The sequence below is a fragment of the Anas acuta genome, chromosome 1 (genome assembly GCF_963932015.1).
Source record: "Anas acuta chromosome 1, bAnaAcu1.1, whole genome shotgun sequence".
Classification (NCBI taxonomy): Eukaryota; Metazoa; Chordata; class Aves; order Anseriformes; family Anatidae; genus Anas; species Anas acuta.
Window position 1 is genome coordinate 6,186,714 of NC_088979.1, and position 18,672 is coordinate 6,205,385.

General features: G+C 43.0%; 1 protein-coding gene across 3 annotated transcripts in view; it reads left to right on the plus strand.

The window, feature by feature from the left end:
• Nucleotides 1–351: 351 nt before the first annotated feature.
• PICALM (phosphatidylinositol binding clathrin assembly protein) overlaps nt 352–18,672 on the plus strand; it is a 64,745-nt gene continuing 46,424 nt past the window's right edge. For 2 of the 3 annotated variants that reach the window (XM_068656921.1, XM_068656985.1), the window contains exon 1: nt 352–776. In XM_068656921.1, coding sequence (XP_068513022.1) covers nt 647–776 — 130 coding nt within the window. In that variant the 5' untranslated portion in view covers nt 352–646. The remainder of the gene's footprint in view (nt 777–18,672) is intronic. The other variant, XM_068657070.1, reaches the window with a different exon arrangement.

Consider the following 18,672-nt stretch of genomic DNA (forward strand, 5'->3'; position numbering starts at 1 on the left):
GAGCCCACCCGTCTGATGGGAATGGGAAGGGGGGCACAGACGTCCCTATAGAGTTTGGAGGGGGGATTGTGCCCCACAAATGGGGGGTCTGTGGCCGTCCCTATGGGCTGAGGGGGGAAATTGGGGAGGGGGGGGGCTGAGGGGGTCCCCTCAGAGGAGGGGGAGTGTTGTACCACGTGACCCCGCCCCCTCCCCGTTACCGCGCTTGGAAGCGGGCGGGCGGGAGGTGAGGGGAGGGGGTGCTGAGGGGAGGGGGGGGCTGAGGGGAGGGCGTGTCACGTGGGCGGGGCGCCGCGTCACGTGCCGGGGGCGGTTCCCGCCTTGAGGCCCTGAGGAGGAGCCGCCGCCATTTTGCTGCGGCGCCCGGCCCGCGTCCCCCCCTTGTCCTGGCCCCGGGCACGGCGGAAGGCGGCAGGGGGAGGGGGGCGGGAGGAGGAGGAGGAAGAGGAGGGAGGAGGAGGAGGAGGGCTCCGTGCTCGGGTGACAGGCCCGTCCCTGAGGGCGGAGCGGCGGGGTGAGGGCTCCCCGGCGCAGCTCCGTTTCCCCCCCCCCTTCCCCCCCGGCTCGGCCCCTGTGAGGGGAGGCAGCGGAGCCGCCGCTCGGTCCCAGCGCCGCCAGCTCCCCCCCCCACCCCGTTCCCTCCACCATGTCCGGCCAAAGCCTCACCGACCGCATCACGGCGGCTCAGCACAGCGTGACCGGCTCGGCCGTCTCGAAAACCGTCTGCAAGGCCACGACCCACGAGGTGATGGGGCCCAAGAAGAAGCACCTGGACTGTGAGTATCCGCTGGGGGGGGGGGCTGAGGGGCTGCCCGGCCTCCTCGGGCACGGGGAGACCGCTGTGGGGCTGCCTCCCTCCTTCCTCCGGCCTCACGGGGACGGGCAGCCTCGCTGGGTGGAGGAGCCCAGTGTATTTCGCTATAGGACGTGCCCCGGGGGGGTTAGGAGCGAGGACGTGGCGATGGAGTGCCAGAGAGAGGTTTCTCAGGGTGTGTGTGCTCTGATCGAGGGGCCCTGTTGGCTTTTCTTCGTGCACAGGACCCCGGGCAATGCGAGCTTTGCCCCGTACCCCTTGGAGAACCGAGCGGGGGAATGGGCTGTGGTTTCCCTGCTAATTGGTCTCATTCGTCTTCTGCTTCCCCTGTTCTGTGGAGGAGATGCGGGAGTTTCAAGAAGGAATAGCTGATCTTAATTCTTTCCAAAATAGTCTGTTAGTGGAAAAAAAAACCCTGCTTTTCGGCCGTTCTTACAACCATTCCCTGTATTCTGCGATGTGAAATGAGTGCTTGAGGGACTAATCTGTCTCTGTAAGGCTGTTCCTCTTAGCATTATCCTTTCCAGCCCATCTCTTTCTCAGGGGAAGATGGGCCTAAGAGGACTTCAGACCTTCAGTACCTGGGCTGAACATCCCATACAGGGATAGGCTGTTTTTCAGCTTCTAGTAAAATGCTTCCAGAGTGGGAAGGCTTAAAAGGTATCCTCTCAATTCTGTGCCATCCAGGTGATAGGGAAGAGAATGATGAGCACTGAAGTTCTTATTAGTGGGTCTTCCACTGAGCTGGAAGTCATCTGTAGTCATAGGACTATGGCTTGAATACTTGACTGCATCACATCTGTTTATTCTAGGCCCTTTAGGGACTCTCCCTCACCCCCCACCTATAAAGGAGGATACTGGAGAGAGTCCTGTGGATATACATGTCCTTTGTATGAATGCTCTGCCCTTCCTTACAACCCATGTGTATGAAGAAAAGGCTGAGTCTCTGTGTGTCTTGAATTTGTGCATTCTGAGTCCCTGCTCTGTCCAAATGACAAGACTAGATGGGACACTGGGACACTGTAGTTAATTCGTTTTTTTCCACCAGAACGTGACTGACTTGAAGGGTAAAGGTACTCACTTGATGTGAGTACCTGAGAGGAACGTGATCCATTTTGTAGGATATCAGTGGAACAGCTGCAGCACTTTATTGCTGGGATTCCCTCTTTCATTTCACCTCTTGCCTTTAGACTGATTGTTAACTGAGTGGCTTTTTTTTTTTTTTGCCAGTTCAGGGGAGCAGAAGGCTGAGGAGATCCTTGGCCTCTGTGTAACAGTCTGAGATAGAGGAAGCACCTTGTCATATGGCTGATGTATGAAGAAAGTGTTGCTAGATTCTGCACAGAAGAAGGGAGGCTTTCTGGAGAAACCTTTGTCAGCTTTAGCTTGGAATAGTACAAAAAGCACACGTTCATAACAGGGCACTGAGCAGCTGTGAACGACTGCACCATGTAAACCTTTTAAAAAGGAGCATCAACCTGACCAGTTGACTCCACAGTGTCCAGAACGTGGTTGCTGGGGGACATCCTAATCAAGACATTTAGGATACTGTCATGGAAGGGTGCTTGACATGCTTTGAGCTTACTTGGAAAGCCATCTGGTAGCTGCTGGGTGAGATGCCCACTTCTGTATTTCCCCTGTCTGCTCTTGACCTGTCTGCTCTTGACTGGGAAAAGTCCCCATTCAGCCTCTTTCTCAGATAATTCTTTTATCAGAGTAATGTGAACTTGTTTTTCATTAGTTTTGCTGCTGTCACTTTTTTTCCAAACAATAAAAATAGCTCCTGGATAGGTCAGGTTTTGCATGCAGCCCTTAATAAGTTCGTCAGGAGTCTCTGGTCCTGGCTTCAGGAAATGACACAATTCCATATTTTGAAAATTTTCTTTGTTCATACTGTTTATGGTTGTATGCTTAAAAAGGAATGCTTTTTTCAGAAGCTGTGACTCAAGCCCCACCTCTCTGTTATTTGCACATATTTTCCTTTTATAAACAGTTTAATTCCTTACCACTAAATAAATCCAAAATACTGACCTCTCATTGTGAATAACAATTAATATACTAGCTTTCCATAGGCAGCATGCTGCTTAAGTCTTTTTTCTAATTAATGTTTATTGCAGTAATGGCAGTTAAGCTTTAACTTCGTTAAAGGCTGTCTCCTAAACAAGTTGATGAGCTGAGTTTTTGAAGAGTCCTGGAATTATGTCTTAGTTTTTTATGTCTTAGCATTTTCTGAGGTCACAGCATGTTTTTCTTCATGTGGTGTAATGCATTGCTTAAACAGATTATAAAGTCTCTGACTGGTCTGTTTCTGAAACTTCATTTATTAGGCTTTGAGCCATCATGAGCACGTTTAAGAAGCTCAGCCTTGCACTACTAACTCATATGACTGGGGGAAATACAAAATAAGAACCTGTACTCAGGACCATTCCTATTTTTATTTATCTTGACTCCTGTGGAGTTCCAAAACTAAATGGCTACTATTCTGTATTTGTTTATTGCCTCTGTATTTACCTCAGTGACCACTGCCACAATAATTGAACAGTTTAAAAAAAAAAAAAAAAATCTTGGCCCATAATGATAAAAAAGACAAGCTATTCCAAAGAACATTCCTCCTCTCCAATTACAGATTTAGTTGCTTGTTTAATTTGAGGGAGGAAGAATCAAATCTGAATTTACAAGTGGATTTAGGCTATGGTATGGTAGCACTGATCATCTTATGGCCATATATGCTCTGGATATCCTCCTGGTTTGGTCCAGTCTTCTAACTGGGGTAAGGATTCTCCGTTTTGTAATCTAGGTGCTGCTTTGGTAACCATGGACTACTTGTTTTATAGCAATCAGGTTTCATAGTCTTGAAACCTCTCAAAGCTTAGTCCCTGAAATTAGTTTAACAGCAAACCTAGTTTCACTAGCGCTTTGTCCCAGTTTTTGCACCTCTCTGAGCAATGATAGCTCAAAACTAGTTTGTGAGTTTAACTTGGAGATCTACACAGCCACTTCTTTCATACCTAGCTGTCTGTTGTCTTCAGTGCTGAACAGTGATGCCAAGAACAAGTGCTGTAAATTTTCTGTATGTAAATGGTGCTGGAAAAATTGTTCCCAGATTTCTTACAATCCTACTGTCATGTCAGGTTGGGGGGGGGGAGGGGGGGGGGGGGGGGGGGGAGTTGTGCCCATACATGCAGTGTGTAATTGTTAGGAAAGCCACAGGATAACACATTTGGTACAAACTAGGAGTTTTTGCTGGGTCAATTTAGTAAAAACCTGTAGGGCTGTGATATCCCGGTAGCACAGAGGTGTTTGTATAGTTGCAGCAGCTTTGATGTGAAACCTGGTTAGGGCTGGGTTTTTGAGCGAGCCCGGTGTTGTAGCCCTGTCTGCTTGTGGCTACTGGAGTAGCGCTCTTTAAAGGAGAATGTGGCTGGATGGCTTGGAAGGAAGTTGCAGTGCTGTAATTATCCATTCTTAACAGGAAATCTCTCTATAGTCATGCCAGAGTGCTGCTTCCTTGACTTCTTAGTGGGAAGCAAATGAGTATTTTTAAGGAAGGCAGTAAAGGAGCGCCCTGCTCTGTGTTGTGCAGGTGTTTGTGAGAAGCTTTGTGAGTGAAAGTAAACTTAATTGAGCTTGTTTGGAACTTATTTCCCAAGGCCCTCATGTCAGCTGGTTTGATTTTGCTTAGAGGTTGATACAAGAACAAAAAAATAACAAGTCCATCTAAAGTTTTGCTTTATGCCTGTGTTGGGGACAGCTTCTGCTCTTGAATGAGGGTAAGAGAGGGGATCTTGCAGAGCTGAGGGCCAGAAATCACTGCTTTTTCCTCTATCACAGATTTGTGGTAAAGCTGGGAAAATCACTGTTTTAAGTGCTCATCTGCCTTTGAATAGTGAAACTTAAGTGGGCTATTTCAGTGGTGCCGACTTAACTCCTGGGGTCTCCAAATACTGCTGCATTTTCTAGTGGAGATAGGTATCCATGTTCCCTTTATGGCATTGTATAAGTTTACCAAATCCATTTTATTTATTTATTTTTGCCAGGATTACCTGAAGTTTCTCATGGCTTTGCTTCCCATTTTCTATCTGACTTAAATTTCTGGAGGCAGTCCATGGTTATTTTTGCTTAGAACTGCTCTGTGTAACCATAATTATGTCAAATGCAGATAATTACATTATTACAACTTTCTTTTGAAGTATTTGTTTTTCTCTAAGTTCCTCCGTGATCCCTTTAGCGTTACTTCCCTGGCCAACTTTTCCGAACTTTTTACTAGAATTCCTTTGCAATATTTATGCCTTTTAGTAGCGTACGAGAGCTATCATACTCCTCTAGATTGCCAGAGGGCCGATTTTCTACCACAGCTGCTCATTTGCAGAAAGAATAGCCATTTAGTTCTGCAGCTGTTGTTTTATTTTACTTAGCCCGAAGCGGTATTCTACTTCAGATGAAGTAAGAGGCAGGGACTAAGAAGGAGAAGCTGTAGGACACCTGCAATCAGCTTACCGGGAATCTTCGTGCTGCCACTGCTCTGCGTTGGCAGCGGTTATTCAGGTGTCACCTAACTTTGGCTATAGCTCTTGCTACGATTTTTGATGGTGCAGTTGTCTCTTGCATCTTCTAAAAGCGATGTGCTCAAGAAAGACATTCTTCTGCCGTTCAGACTGTGATCTAATGATCTATTTCAGTCTTTCGTTTGTAATTTGAAGATCAGCTTTCAGTCTCTAGATGTGGAAGTCTGAAGCTGTTCTTAGTGACAAAAAGTTGACAAAGTAACACTCTTTTTGCATAATACAAAAGAGGTGACTTATCCAACCCGGGACTTAAAGCTTTTTTTATTTAAATCTTTGTGTACACTGTTTTATGTGAAATATAGGAACGCTAAACTACAGTAGCAGATGATGCTGGTAGAATGCTGGGAAAATTCACTTTTAAAATGTTCCTGACATCTTGCCCTCCCTGAAAAACTCACCTATTTTCTGAGGTAGAGAGATGGTTTGTATTTGAATGCTCAGTATTTTTTTAACAGCCCTCTTAGGTTTAAGCTTCTTGGTATCTTTAAAGTCTTTTCACTCTTTTAATACTCAAACATCAATTGCTTTTTCAAACATAGCCCAGTTACTGCTGATCAGATATGCGCGCCCTTAAACCTTAGTAAACCTTGCAGTTCCTAAAGCATTTTAGAAGAAATCAAGTGAGTATTGTAAATGACTCCTTCATACAGGCTTGAAGCCCTGTAGTGGGATGTGATTAAAGATTTTCAAGTAGTTCATAATACAAGTTTAAAGCAATAATCTGAAGTAAGTGATTTTGCTTCTGAGTATCTTAGCAAACTCTTATGCTGCAGCAGTGGCAACTTTACAGAAGTTCTTTGATAAAACCTCATTTTGTCAAAACCCTGCTCTTACATCCATCAGTATGTGAGCTTAACCTTTCAGGTTTCCTGCTGGGTGAAGTCTTAACCTTAAAAGTAAGTGTAATTTGGAGCTGAATGTTATCCTGTAAAGGTTTAGGTAGGAGAGAGATCATGTTGCTGATTAGGTCTGTGCTGGAGTAGAAATGAACAAGAAACAACCAAGCAGAAAGGGAAGAAATTGATGTTGATTTAAAAAATGTTGCTTTAATATTTTTTTTTGCCCTTCTAGAAGTTATGTCCATTATGAAATATGCTTCTGATCAGGCACAACAACATGGACTTTTAATAACTGATATGCTCTTAAACTCAGTAAATTTAGCTTCACATAGAGCTTTATTAATTGGCTGGCAGTTTGTAAACCTCAAAATAATGCTAGTAAATTCGGTGTTAACTTGAGCAACTCTCATGGCTATGAGTGGCAAATCCAAGTTATGAGTAATATGTGACAAATCGGGTATTGAGATTTGAGAAATCGGGGAACTAAGCTGTATTTAAGTGTCTGAAAAGAACTTCATTAAGTTAAGCGTTTCATAAGGACTTTACAAATGTGCTGGATTTTCAGGTTGACTAAACATCCCTATGCTATTTTTCTAAAGGAGCTTTATTAAAGTAATGCTTATCTGGATCATTTGCAATGTTATACATGAGTAAATTAGTGGTGTTTTTTTTTGTTTGTTTTTAGTTCTACCCCAAAACAGAAGGTGTAAAACAATGAGATCTACACCAAAAGATGAATGTGGAGCCTCAGCTCTTAGTATGAGGCACAAGTAAACATACTGGAGGGAATAGTAGTGGCACCAGGAGGGATCCTCTGGTTTTATTTTAATTCATGTCATGCAATATGTTTGTATATGCTGTGTATAAATAGACAAAGGTGAGTTTTATTCTAATTCTGAGCCCTTCTCTGCGGTTTCTTTGACACCTGTGCTAGTTTCCTGAGGAAGAGCTCTCCACATCAAGCTCTTATTTTTTTCGTTCCACTCATGTTCCTGAAAACACACTTTTGAAATCCTCAGTAAATATTCTTTATTACTTCCCCCAAGCAAGCAGTCCTTCAGGTCCCAAGGCTGCATGCTGTAGCAGCGGTGTCATCCTAGAAGCAGCAATTCCTTTGCTTATGTAGGAAGTGATAAGTTTGTACTGGTTGAAACTGTGCTCTGCTATTGCGCATATTTACTCTAAATATGGTACTTGCAGTGGCACGTAGCTCAGCTGTTTTAGTTGCCAACTTGGTACTATGACATCAAAACCCATTCCTATTGTTTGCAACCTTTGATTATAATAGCTAATACATTTAAACCATGAACTGTGAATTCCGTTAACGGTTTCCTAGTAAACATGTAACATTTTTTTCATGTTAATATCTTCCAAAACTGTGTTTTACCCATTTGAAATGGGTAGTAATGACATTCATATCATTCCTCAATTAGTTTCAATCAAAAACCCAAACCAAAAAAATGCCGTGCACAAGAATACCAGCAAGTTAGATGTGTAACTTCCCACAGTTACAGTAGTCAACTGGTTTTCAGGACCCCCTATGGACAAAATACCAAGTTTTAACCTAAACTCAGGTTACCAGTGGAAGTAAACATGTTTTTAAAGATTTGTTAGAAACATAGACTGTCCCAAGCTGGAAGGGACCTACAGGGATCACAGAGTCCAACTCCTGGCTCCGCACAGGACCACCCAAAAATCAGACCTTATGTCTGAGAGCATTGTCCATAGGCTCCTTGAACTCCAGCAGCTCAGTGCTGTGACCACTGCCCTGGGCAGCCTGTCCAAGTGCCTGACCTCCCTCTGGGTGCAGAACCTTCCCCTAACCCCCAGCCTGACCCTCCCCTGTCCCAGCTCCATGCCGTTCCCTCGGGTCCTGTTGCTGTCCCCAGAGAGCAGAGCTCAGCGCCTGCCCCTCCACTCCCCTCATGCAGGCAACTGGGGTGAGGCCATACAAATGCAAAGTGCTATAGATTGTCTGTACCTTTAATCTGGCAGCAAATCCTCTCATAGATATCCATAATTTAATGGTTTTGGTAGCAGCTGCCATATCAGGAGGTGGAGTAGCATTGTAGCCATACAGGAGGAAAAGGTGCTTTCATGCTATTTGGCTTTCTTAAGGGCTGCTTGTGACTTGCTTTGCTCTTGGCTGTATTTGGGTTCTTCTGGTACGGATAACGAACAGATGGAAGGGGATATGAGAGTTTCTGTACACATCTCTTGCTTTTCAGTTGCATATTTTGGGTTTAGTTTTATTTTATAGAGTGCTTCCCTTCCCATAATGCTTATGTTCAGAAATCTCCTCAGCATTTCACCTAAATTTGCCTGCAGTTGGATGTGGCTTATTTGGCTGGTATCTCCTCTTCTGATGACAAATGGGTTGATGTTTCATTGGAAATTGGGTCACACTTGAGTTTGAATTCGATTTTTTTTTTAAATCCCTATCCCCTCCTCCCCCTACTGTATTGCTGTAATAATTGCAGCCATCACTGCAACCTATTTCAAACTTTATGAATTTCTCTGATCCACAACTCTCTGTATTCCTGACCTGACCTCATTTTTGATGTAAAATGTTAAAAGTTGTTTAAACTATTGTGGTGGGTAAGCCACCATACTGAGAATAGATCTGTAGATCTCTAAGCAATTCTTTTCTTTACATAGAGAAATTCAGCCTATTCAGTCTAGCTTCCTCATGAAATGCCTTGCCCTTTTCTCCTGTCTTACAAGGAATATTTACATTTAATATTCACATAATAGTGATGATGTCAGTTTGCATGCTTTGGGCTATTTTACCTGCAGTTAATGTTTACTCATGAACTAAAAGTAGCACTGCTAAAATCATAATAGTTGCAGTCAGGAAAAAATGCCGTTCTGAACAATATCTTTGTGTTCTCTTTTTCTCTTGACAAGCAAAGTTTGTTTACTGTTTAGACACGTTCTGGAATCCATAGGTATGTTTTTAATTTTGAATTACTTCTTAGGGTAACACTCCATGTTGCCTTGCTTTCATTGACACAGATAAGTTCTACTTAGCTGTTTTTATTCAAATTACTGTATCTGAATTTATTAACCTTCAATAAAATTGTGTCTACTATATCACTAGTCTCTGTTAAACTCACTAGGAGCTATTTCTCCCCAGAGTGCTTGCATTTCAGCCAGGAGCGTCACTGTACAACATTGCAGAATGAAATCTAGAGCATCAAAAGTATGTGAGGAGGATTTTAATCATAGCAATGAAAGAAAAGTCGATGGAAACCAAATATGAGCACTTTTGCATGACTGGGCTGTAGTTGTTTCTAACGAGGCTATGAAACGCGTCGTAAGCTGCTGCTTTTGATTAGCTGTCTGATGGAAAAGCTCAAGATGCACAACTGCCAGCTGCAAGCTGTTGGAAGCACAGGACTAGCACACTGCGTTGGGCTTTGTGGAAAAATGATGGCTGAACACAGACTTTTTTTTCAAGTTCTGGATGGTTAATAGGGAACTAGCTGAAACTTCCTTCCAGATCTGATCAGTCAAAATGCTTTGCCACAAACACCACCGTCATTAAGCCTATCAAACGTAATTAAAGCTAACGCAGTTTCCTAGCAGATTACTTTGCATTAAAAATATGGAATATGTGCAGTTTGTTTCAGTGCTTAATTTGGCATGTAAGCAGATGGAAATCCAGAGAAGCCTTTGTGTTTGTGCTCAGATGCCAGGGAACAGCGTGGTTAATTGAACTTGGGATGCTGGGAATGGCATTGTTATGAACTTGAAGCTTACATTTCTTAGGGGTTGATTCTTCTGTTTTGTTGCTTTTTTTTTACTTTTTGTTTACACTCTGCTATTTTACAAGGAGACTTTCTTCAGATGTCATTATCTGTAAGTATAAAGGAATGCGTTTGAGGAGGTGCTTTTGTCCTTTTTATAAAAAAAACAACTGTTAATGAGGAGCCTTTGTAGATAGGAATGTGTTCAGCCTCTTGGTATGTAGCAGGGCACACACAAGGCACCATAACACCTAGTTTCACTATGGCCCCATGTCCTTTTAGTCCTCTGAGGTTCTAACCAAAGTGTGACTCTTACTTTGAAGCAGATGAAACAACTAACCAGCTATTTCGTTATTAGAGCTTTTCTTCAGAAAACAGCTCTGTTTTAAAGATAGGACGTCTGAAGTCATCTCCCCTTTTACTGAGGACCAAAAGGCAGATGGTATTTACTTCTACTCTTGGCTTTAGTTTATATTAGAGGCTGTTTGTGACCCGGACTCGTCTCTGTGCACGGTAAATACAGAAATTCCCGTCTGGAAGCTGTGGGATCCGGAGGAATTCTTTCACTTTACAACTTCCGTTACTGCTCTGGTTTCAAGCTTAGAGGGTTTGGAGCTCCAGGTTTGCTCTGAAACTGTGTGAAACTCGATAACCACATGATCATTAATAAAGTGCTCATGAAAAATCTCTGAAATTCGGGGATAAAGGCAGAACTGGTCTGGTTTTATGGAGCCCAAATATAACACTGCTATTGTAGCAGGGCTCCCCTTTGTATGGGCCCTTGCTTTATCTATTGAAATCGGTACAGCTTAGTGTACACTGCTAGAAAAACACAATTTCCCTTTTATTCTGTGGTCTCAATTGAAACTATTTTTGCTCCACCCTGACCTATATCACAATATATTTTGTGATTTTACTCTGAAGAGCTTCGGCATGGGCTTTAAAGGATGGTTTTGATCTTTTAGCTGTTGCATCCTTGTAGAATGGTGCTATTTAAATGTGCATTGAAGCTGTGCTGGGATGAGCCAAAATGAGTTTTGTTTGCTCAGGGAGCTCCACATACCTCATGGGAGATGTTAGTCTAAATTGAAGAAGGAAGTAAAAGCTAAATTAGGCAGGCATTTCCAACATTTCTATTAAAAGACTGAAGGATTTTATCTGCTCCTTTCCTTGACTGCCTCTCTTCAGAGGAGAGCTGGGCACTTAGAGTACATGAGTTTCATTTGAAACAGTTTTATGAAGATACATGTGCATTGATGGGGGGAGAGGTGACTTTTTTCTTTTAAACTGCCGTACTCCATTCAGCTTAACAATTCATGTCAAAAACTGATCATGCACTGCCCAAGAATAAAGGTATGAAAGTGGCTGTCAATGGTAAATCTCATTTAATGAGTTCACCTCCTTTATGTGCAAAGTGTGAAACGTGCTGTAGAATTGCTGGAGCTTGTGTTAAAATGGCTGCAAGAACTCCTCTGGATCTGAATGTCTTGAATTTTAGCTGCTTAAGAATGAAATAGGTAATTTGGATAGTAGAGACTTATTTTAACCAATAGACAATTGCTAGAATGTAGCACAAGTCACCAAATACCTTGACATGCAAGAAGCAGGTACACGTTTTAAGTATTTTTATCCTATTCCTGATGGCAGTACTGAAGATCAGTCCCTCTTAGGAGCGTAGACAGAAGGCATACATACAGAACTGGTATGTAGATGGCCTTTCACATGAAGAAATCACTTGTGAGACTGAGGGGAAAGAACAAGGAATAGAAGGAAGGCAAACTATTCCTTAATTTCACGTCTAGAAGTCATTTCAGGCTTCATGCTATCCTCTTGGTCCCCATGCTTTGTTATGAAGCCAACTAGTTTTCTTCACTATTTTTCTTCTCTGTCCACCTGGTCCAGCTCCTGTTCGAGCAGGGACACCCAGAGCAGGCTGCCCAGCACTGCATCCAGGTTGGCTTTGGAGTCCTGAAGATCCTTTCTCGAAGGAGGAGTTGCACAGCCTCTCTGTGCCACCTCACAGTCATGCTCCATCACCCACCCAGCACAGAAGTGCTTCCTGAGGTCCAGACCGAACCTCCTGTGGCCTTCTTAGCAGCATTGCTGGCTCACGTTCAGCCCGGTGCCCACCAGGACCCCCAGGCCCTTTTTCTGAGAGCTGCTGCCCAGCCAGGTGGCTCCCAGCATGGCCTGGGGCTGTTCCTCCCTAGGGGCAAGACCCTGCTCTGCACTTCTTGATGAACCTCACAAGGTTCCTGCCAGCTTGATGAGGTTCCTCTGGATCAGCGTGTCCCTCTGGTAGGTCAGCCACTGCCCCCAGCTTTGTCATCAGCAAATTGAAGCTCGGTGTTTGGTTTTCATTGAAGGACAAATATTTGAAGTTTGATTATTAGCAGCTTTGCATGTTCACATGAAATCAGCTGTCAGAACTTTTCCTTTAGGAAAAAGGATTATGTGATTGGCAAATAATTGAAATTGCTTTCCTCCTCAGTCATCAACTGAGTTCTGTTAATCAAATATCCATTAGAAAAAATAGAGTGCATTTGAGGAGATGCTTCTGTCCTTTTTTTACAAACTATTAATGAGGAGTCACTGCGGGGTGCTTAACTTGGAGCTGTGGATTTCATCGAGACCCCTTAAGGTCTGTTTCAACAGCTAAGCCAGTGAGGTGGGCACCATGGAGGCATGCCGTAGGTACTTTGTGAGAGCGACTGAAAAGTAGGATATACAGACTTTGCACCTAAAATAGGAAAAGGAGCATATCTGGAGGGTGGCACGACGTGTGTGAAGTTTATTCATAGCGAGAGTCTGGGCTGAAGCCGAACATCTCAGCAGTTCTGCTCCAAGAGTCGTGCTATTTATAAGGAAAAACGTGTAGCATGGTCTTGTAATAAGCAGGACTAATAAGAACATTTCTAAATAGCTTTGACTTGCTTTTGTTTCTTACAGAAAATGCACCCACTTCAGTAAGTTTGTGGTGGCTCAGTAAGTTTTCAGCTGCTGGTGCTTCCAGTGTTCAAATGAACCCAAATTACCTAAAGCCATTTTGGCATTTCTACAGCAGAGAGCGTGTTCAACTGCGAGGTTGGTACATGAAGAGTATTGCTCTTCGTGTATAGAACACTTCTGTGTGTTCTTCATAACGCTTGTCACATTGAACAGCTCTGCTGCAGTGTCTTTCCTCAGTAGGTTTTCAGAAGTGTGGTCTTGGTTGATGCAATCCTTGATAAAGTTCCTTAAAGACATGGAAAAATTGGTCCTGAGCTCTGGAGCTTGATTTGGTAGCACATACAGACCACTGGTATGGATTATGTTCATTTGCCTCTTGTTGTTTCACTAATAGTGGTTAAGAGCATCATTTAACTGATACTCTGCAGTGACAAACGGCCCTAAATAGATGGTGCTGCACCATCGGAGTCTCCTGATAGTCCAGCTTATTTAGTGCAACAAACTAGTATGAACTCTTGACAGAAGCAGACATGTTTGCTCAAAATCGTGTCTGAGGTTTGCTTTGTTGTTTTTTCCCCCTAGTAATTAACTGGACAACCCTTTCTTTACTGTTGGGGACTCTGTAGAGGATGACAGCTGCCAAGAAAGACATCCTATCGTGCACTGAAATATTTGTACAATTACAATGCACAGCTTTAATTACACTGAATTTACTTGGCTGTGTAATTACCGCTTTGCTGAGGACATCGGTATGCTACTACTTGGTGTTCTGCAGGCATCATCTAGTCTGGGAGGATGTGCTGTGGATGAGTGCTTCCCAGAAACAGGGAAATTTTGATGTAGAGAAAGGTTCAGCCTCACCGTGACCTTTCTGCTATCGGGAGGTGGATCTGTGCATCTCAATCTGCAGCTTCAGCACTGATGGAGGCAGGCCAACGCAGGGCATGGCTCCTTTCACTCAGATGTGTGTTTCTTTTTGTCTCAAAGGCATGTAGGTGAAATGGGATATTCTGAATTAGATTCCGTTTAGAAGGAAATCCAATTTCCAAAGTCTGTTCTAAGAATGGGAGGAGAATGAGAGAGATCCCAAACGACTATGCTGGAGCAAATCAGGCTTTTGAGGCCATGAAATGAGACAAGTATTGAAGGAGGAAAGCCTCAGATCAGATGGCTTTGATTATTTCTCATCTTTGGTTTTGCCTATTAAATTAATTAAAGGATGCAACACTTCTCAAAACGAAGAAAAACAAGTTAATTGCATGAGAATGGTTGGTTCTGAAATAAAGGGAGAATTTTATGGCTTGAAAATCACTTCAATGAGATGTGGTAGGAAATCAGGCTGGCATTCAGTGGTGGTTTAAGTTACACTATGCTAGAAAACAATGGTGTATCATCACTACAGAACTGTTTCCTGGTGCATCCTTCAGAACAAAACGATGCAGAAGGTAGCCAAACACCTAAATTGCAGCAAAACCCACCAAAACTGCAATTGTGTGAATGCTTTGTATATATATAAAAAAAATAGAAATCCTTAAAGCTTAGAAACACTGCTGGAGGAGGTGTTTACTGACAAAATGTGTCTGGGCTCTAAGTCAGGTGAGTTCTGTGTGCTTTCCTCTAATGTAGGATTACGGGAGTCATAAATATCAGAGGAAACAGTAGGTATATTTAAATCCTACCTTCTTGCTGCAGAAGCACTGCATGGTGAGGACTTTTTTTCCCTGCTGTGTGTCTTCTGTGTACAAAATGGTTTCTCTGGCCCCGTAGGTTGGACTCCAGTGGTGTACTGCTGATAGCACGCTACCAGGTAAGGGCATGCTGTCAATGTAAAGTCCTGCCCTCTCTGAGCACCTTACGGTAAACTGCAGGATGAACTTGGGTGTATAAAGTCTGCCGGCTTGGAATAGCTCCCTGTTACCAGTAGGAGATGGAAGTAGTTAAAGCTATACATTGCTCAAAGTAATTGGTCTTCAGGAAGATAGGAGTGTTCCAGCTCCAATCCACTTCCCTCCAACCACTGTATAACTGTCCACACTGTAAATTTTGTAGTGTACACTTAATATTCCAGTATTGAGGTGGATGGCTGTTACTCAAAATCAAAGCCTGCCCATCCAAAAGAACTCCTCTGATGGCAGACCTAATGTATCCTCAAACAGTAGGACACTAGAAAGCAGGTGGCTACCTTATGGGAGCCTAAAGAAGTGGGCACATCCTCAACTGCAGTTCAGCCCTCTGAAAATACCACCTCAGCATTGAACAAATAACTTCATAATTTTATTCTCCATTAAAACTGTGCATGTGATCACTGCGCAAGAATATATTTTTTTCTTCCTTGGTTTAAAGATGACCTTGGGTTAAATGCTGGGTTTGAACGTTCTGCTTATGCGGCAGTTGTCATGTGAGCTGGCAGATGCAGACAGTTTTCATCTTGTAATCAAGAATCACCTTTAAAATATGTTCCGCAAGCTCATTATTACACATTTTTGTAAAGATAGGATCAAGGCTCTAAGTTTACGGATGCTTTCAGTGGGAATAATGTGTTGGTGTTTGGCAGGGGAAACCAATAGTTATTTAGGACTAATTTTGTGATAAAATGCTTTTAAGAGGTACTGTCGCAATTGAACATGGAGCAAAAGTGTTCAGTTGTTTTAGCAGATCTGGGATGTTTATTTGGAGGACTGGAGCACCTCTCTGAAGAAGGCTGAGAGAGCTGGGGCTGTGCAGGCTGGAGAAGAGAAGGCTCTGGGGTGAGCTCATTGCAGCTTTTCAGTACTTAAAGGGGGCTTATAGAAAGGATGGAGGGTGTCTTTTTGCTTGGGCAGACAGTGACACGACAAGGGGGAATGGTTTTAAACTAAAAGAGGGGAGATTTAGACCAGATGTTAGTAAATCCTTCACTCAGAGGGTGGTGAGGCCCTGGCACAGGCTGCCCAGAGAAATTGTGGATGCCTCATCCCTGGAAGTACCCAAGACCATGTTGGACACCACCAAAAATCCCTCACAGAGATGTAGTTTATGCCATCAGAACAGTTTCTGTGGAAAAATGTCTTATCACTAATGGTTCTTCATCTGAAGTAACATTTTGTCAGTACGCACATCCACTCCAGAGATCCCTACCCACAGCCATGTTAAGGAATACTTAAGCTAGTTGAATTCAGATTAGCAGGACCTGGTAAACATCCCCTGAAACAAACTTCTTGATTCCAGCTCAAGTAATCTCAGAAATCTTTGGCAGCTTTCTCTATGAAACTTTGAGTACCTGCGAACAGCAGACAAAAAGGGATTGTAGGGACAGGACCTGGAAAATTGATTACAGGAAGGTGACCATTACCTTTTACATAATTTATTGATTTTTCCCATAGACTCTTAGTTCTTTCCTGTTAGAAAAATTGTTCTCGATGGGTACACGTAACAAGAGTGGTTTTTGACGATGTTTTTCTGCATGTCTGAGGAACAACAGTGTAGTTTGCCATCAAGTTGGAAGACATTTAAAGAGGAGAATATGTCCTTACGTGTTTCTTTTGTGCTAGATGATACTTCTAAGTGGTATGTTGGCATACAGTATGCGGTGGCGTTGTTGCAGCTGCTCTTCAGGACAAGATTAGAAGGCAAAGTTACGCTGAGGAATCGTAGCAGTACTCCACAAATGCTTGCAAGTACAGAGTCCTAAATGGGTGAAGAAGAAGTCAAGGTTGAGTATAAAATAAGGGTTATCTGACAGTGCTGGAGCACTATGAGAGGCTTTGGCTCTTTTCACTTTCATTGTAAAGCACCAATGTTAGGCTGCAGTAAAAGTGGGTGACCCTAGAGGGGTGTAGTATGGGGCAAGAAGCTTTCCTTTATGTTTTGGTATTGTGAAGCTTCAGTTGGGGAGCTGTACACCGTTTGGGGCACTATATTTTGGAGGGGAAAAGTGAAATTGGAGAGAATTAAGAGTTCAGCTGGTTAGGTTGGATAGTTAGGAAGAAGATAACTGGAAAGTTAGGAAGCACTGGAAGGAAAATACTTGCTATTCTCTGTCGTCCATTTTCTTAGCATTGCTTTGCCTGGCTTGCAGGTACAGACAGGAATGGGACCACTGTTCCAGGTCAGAGAGCTGTCCCGTGAAATATCCTGTGGATAACTGTCCCTTGGGTGAATAAGGGAAATCGTGTGTTAACAGAGGTCCTTTCCAGCCCTTGTTGGTGTCATAGGCTAGGTTATGAGGGGCTTTGTAAATAAAGAAGCTAGTGTGTGAAGTGATGTAAAGGGTAGTGAGGTAAGGGAGTCAGAAGCAAAATGTACTTTAAATCTCACCCCTGCTTCCCTGTTGGTTTTTCTACTGTGTGTAACTTATCCTAACCTGTTGCTATGAAATTGTTTTGTGTTCCCCCACAAAAAAACCTTTAACTTACATGAGGTGTTAATCTTGGATTGAGATCTAGGTAAATCAAGCTGTGGCTTGTGCTTCACTTGCAGGGTAGTGATGCAGGGGAAGCGGAGGAGTGAGTTGCCTTGCAGCAGCAGCCACCTCAGCTGGATCTATTAATTTGAAGACTGCTTAGGATGAGCTTGATTGCCTTTTCCTCGTGTAAAAAAAAGAGGGGTGGAGTCATAAAACTGGTCAAAATGGACCTGCTTTTTTGTGGGGGGGGTTGGTGTGGATGACCTCTGGACGTGCTGCCCAACTTCGGTTACTTTTCAACTCTCTGAGCCTAATGATGTGTAACTTGTTTCCTTTATTGTGCTCTAATGCTCTGGCGATTCAGGTAGTTCTCCTGGTTGAACTTGAAAGAATACCAGCAGCATCTCTCGTCCAAAAGTGTAATGTGATGATGCTTGCGGGATAAATGGAACAGCTTAAAATCGATGTTGTTTTTTCTAGGAGAAATGTATCTGGTTAGATGAGCAGGGAAGAATCATGGTGTTGGTATATTCAGTTTCTAAATTGCTCTAACTTGTTTATGTGCCATCATGGTACAGTTAATCATGTGTAATTGTGCCTGTAACTGCTTCTCAATTAATGAGACAAAAAAACCTGAAGCTAGACAATTGTATTTACATGTGTGGCTGAAGCAGTGTTTTGGTGTGAGCCTTAGTAATGTGACGGGATGTTCGGTAAGTCTAAAGGTAAGAATTGATAGAGGAAGCAATATTCTGGTAGGGCTTCAGTCGGGCTTGCCATTTCCAGTGTTTGTAACTGTGGGGAACTTTACAAAAACATATGAAATATCAGATTAAAATGGTAATTCGCAACCTCCCTGTACATGGGAATTAATGGGAAAAGTTTCCCTGTTTTTTTTTTTTTAGTGTGACTTACCTAGTGTTTTTTAAGCTGTTTCCTGTATTTTATCTATTGATGCTTGTTTGCTGGTAGAAGCTCCTGATCTTTCTCAGAAGTCCTGGTGGAAGCAATTACCCAGCTGAACCTGCTCCTATTCTACTCCACTTTCACACAAAGTATCTTGGGCAGCTTTTGCAGTGCTCAAACACAAGAAGTAAAGGTTAGTCCAAGACCTGCCATAGGAGTAAATCTGGACTGTTACAGATATTGAGGCAGTAATGCTGAGTTCGCAGGCTTCCTGATAGAAACACAAAACAGTTTCCAAGAATTGCAGATGAAAATTACAGTTTTAGTTAGAGAGGGAATAGTTTAGTTCTATTTGAACTGGAAAGAGGGGAAAAAAAAAGGCAAGATACAACTTGATGAAATGAAAATAGAAATTGTTGGCTGTAGAACAAGTTATTCTACATTATATTAGACTTGCCTTCTGCCT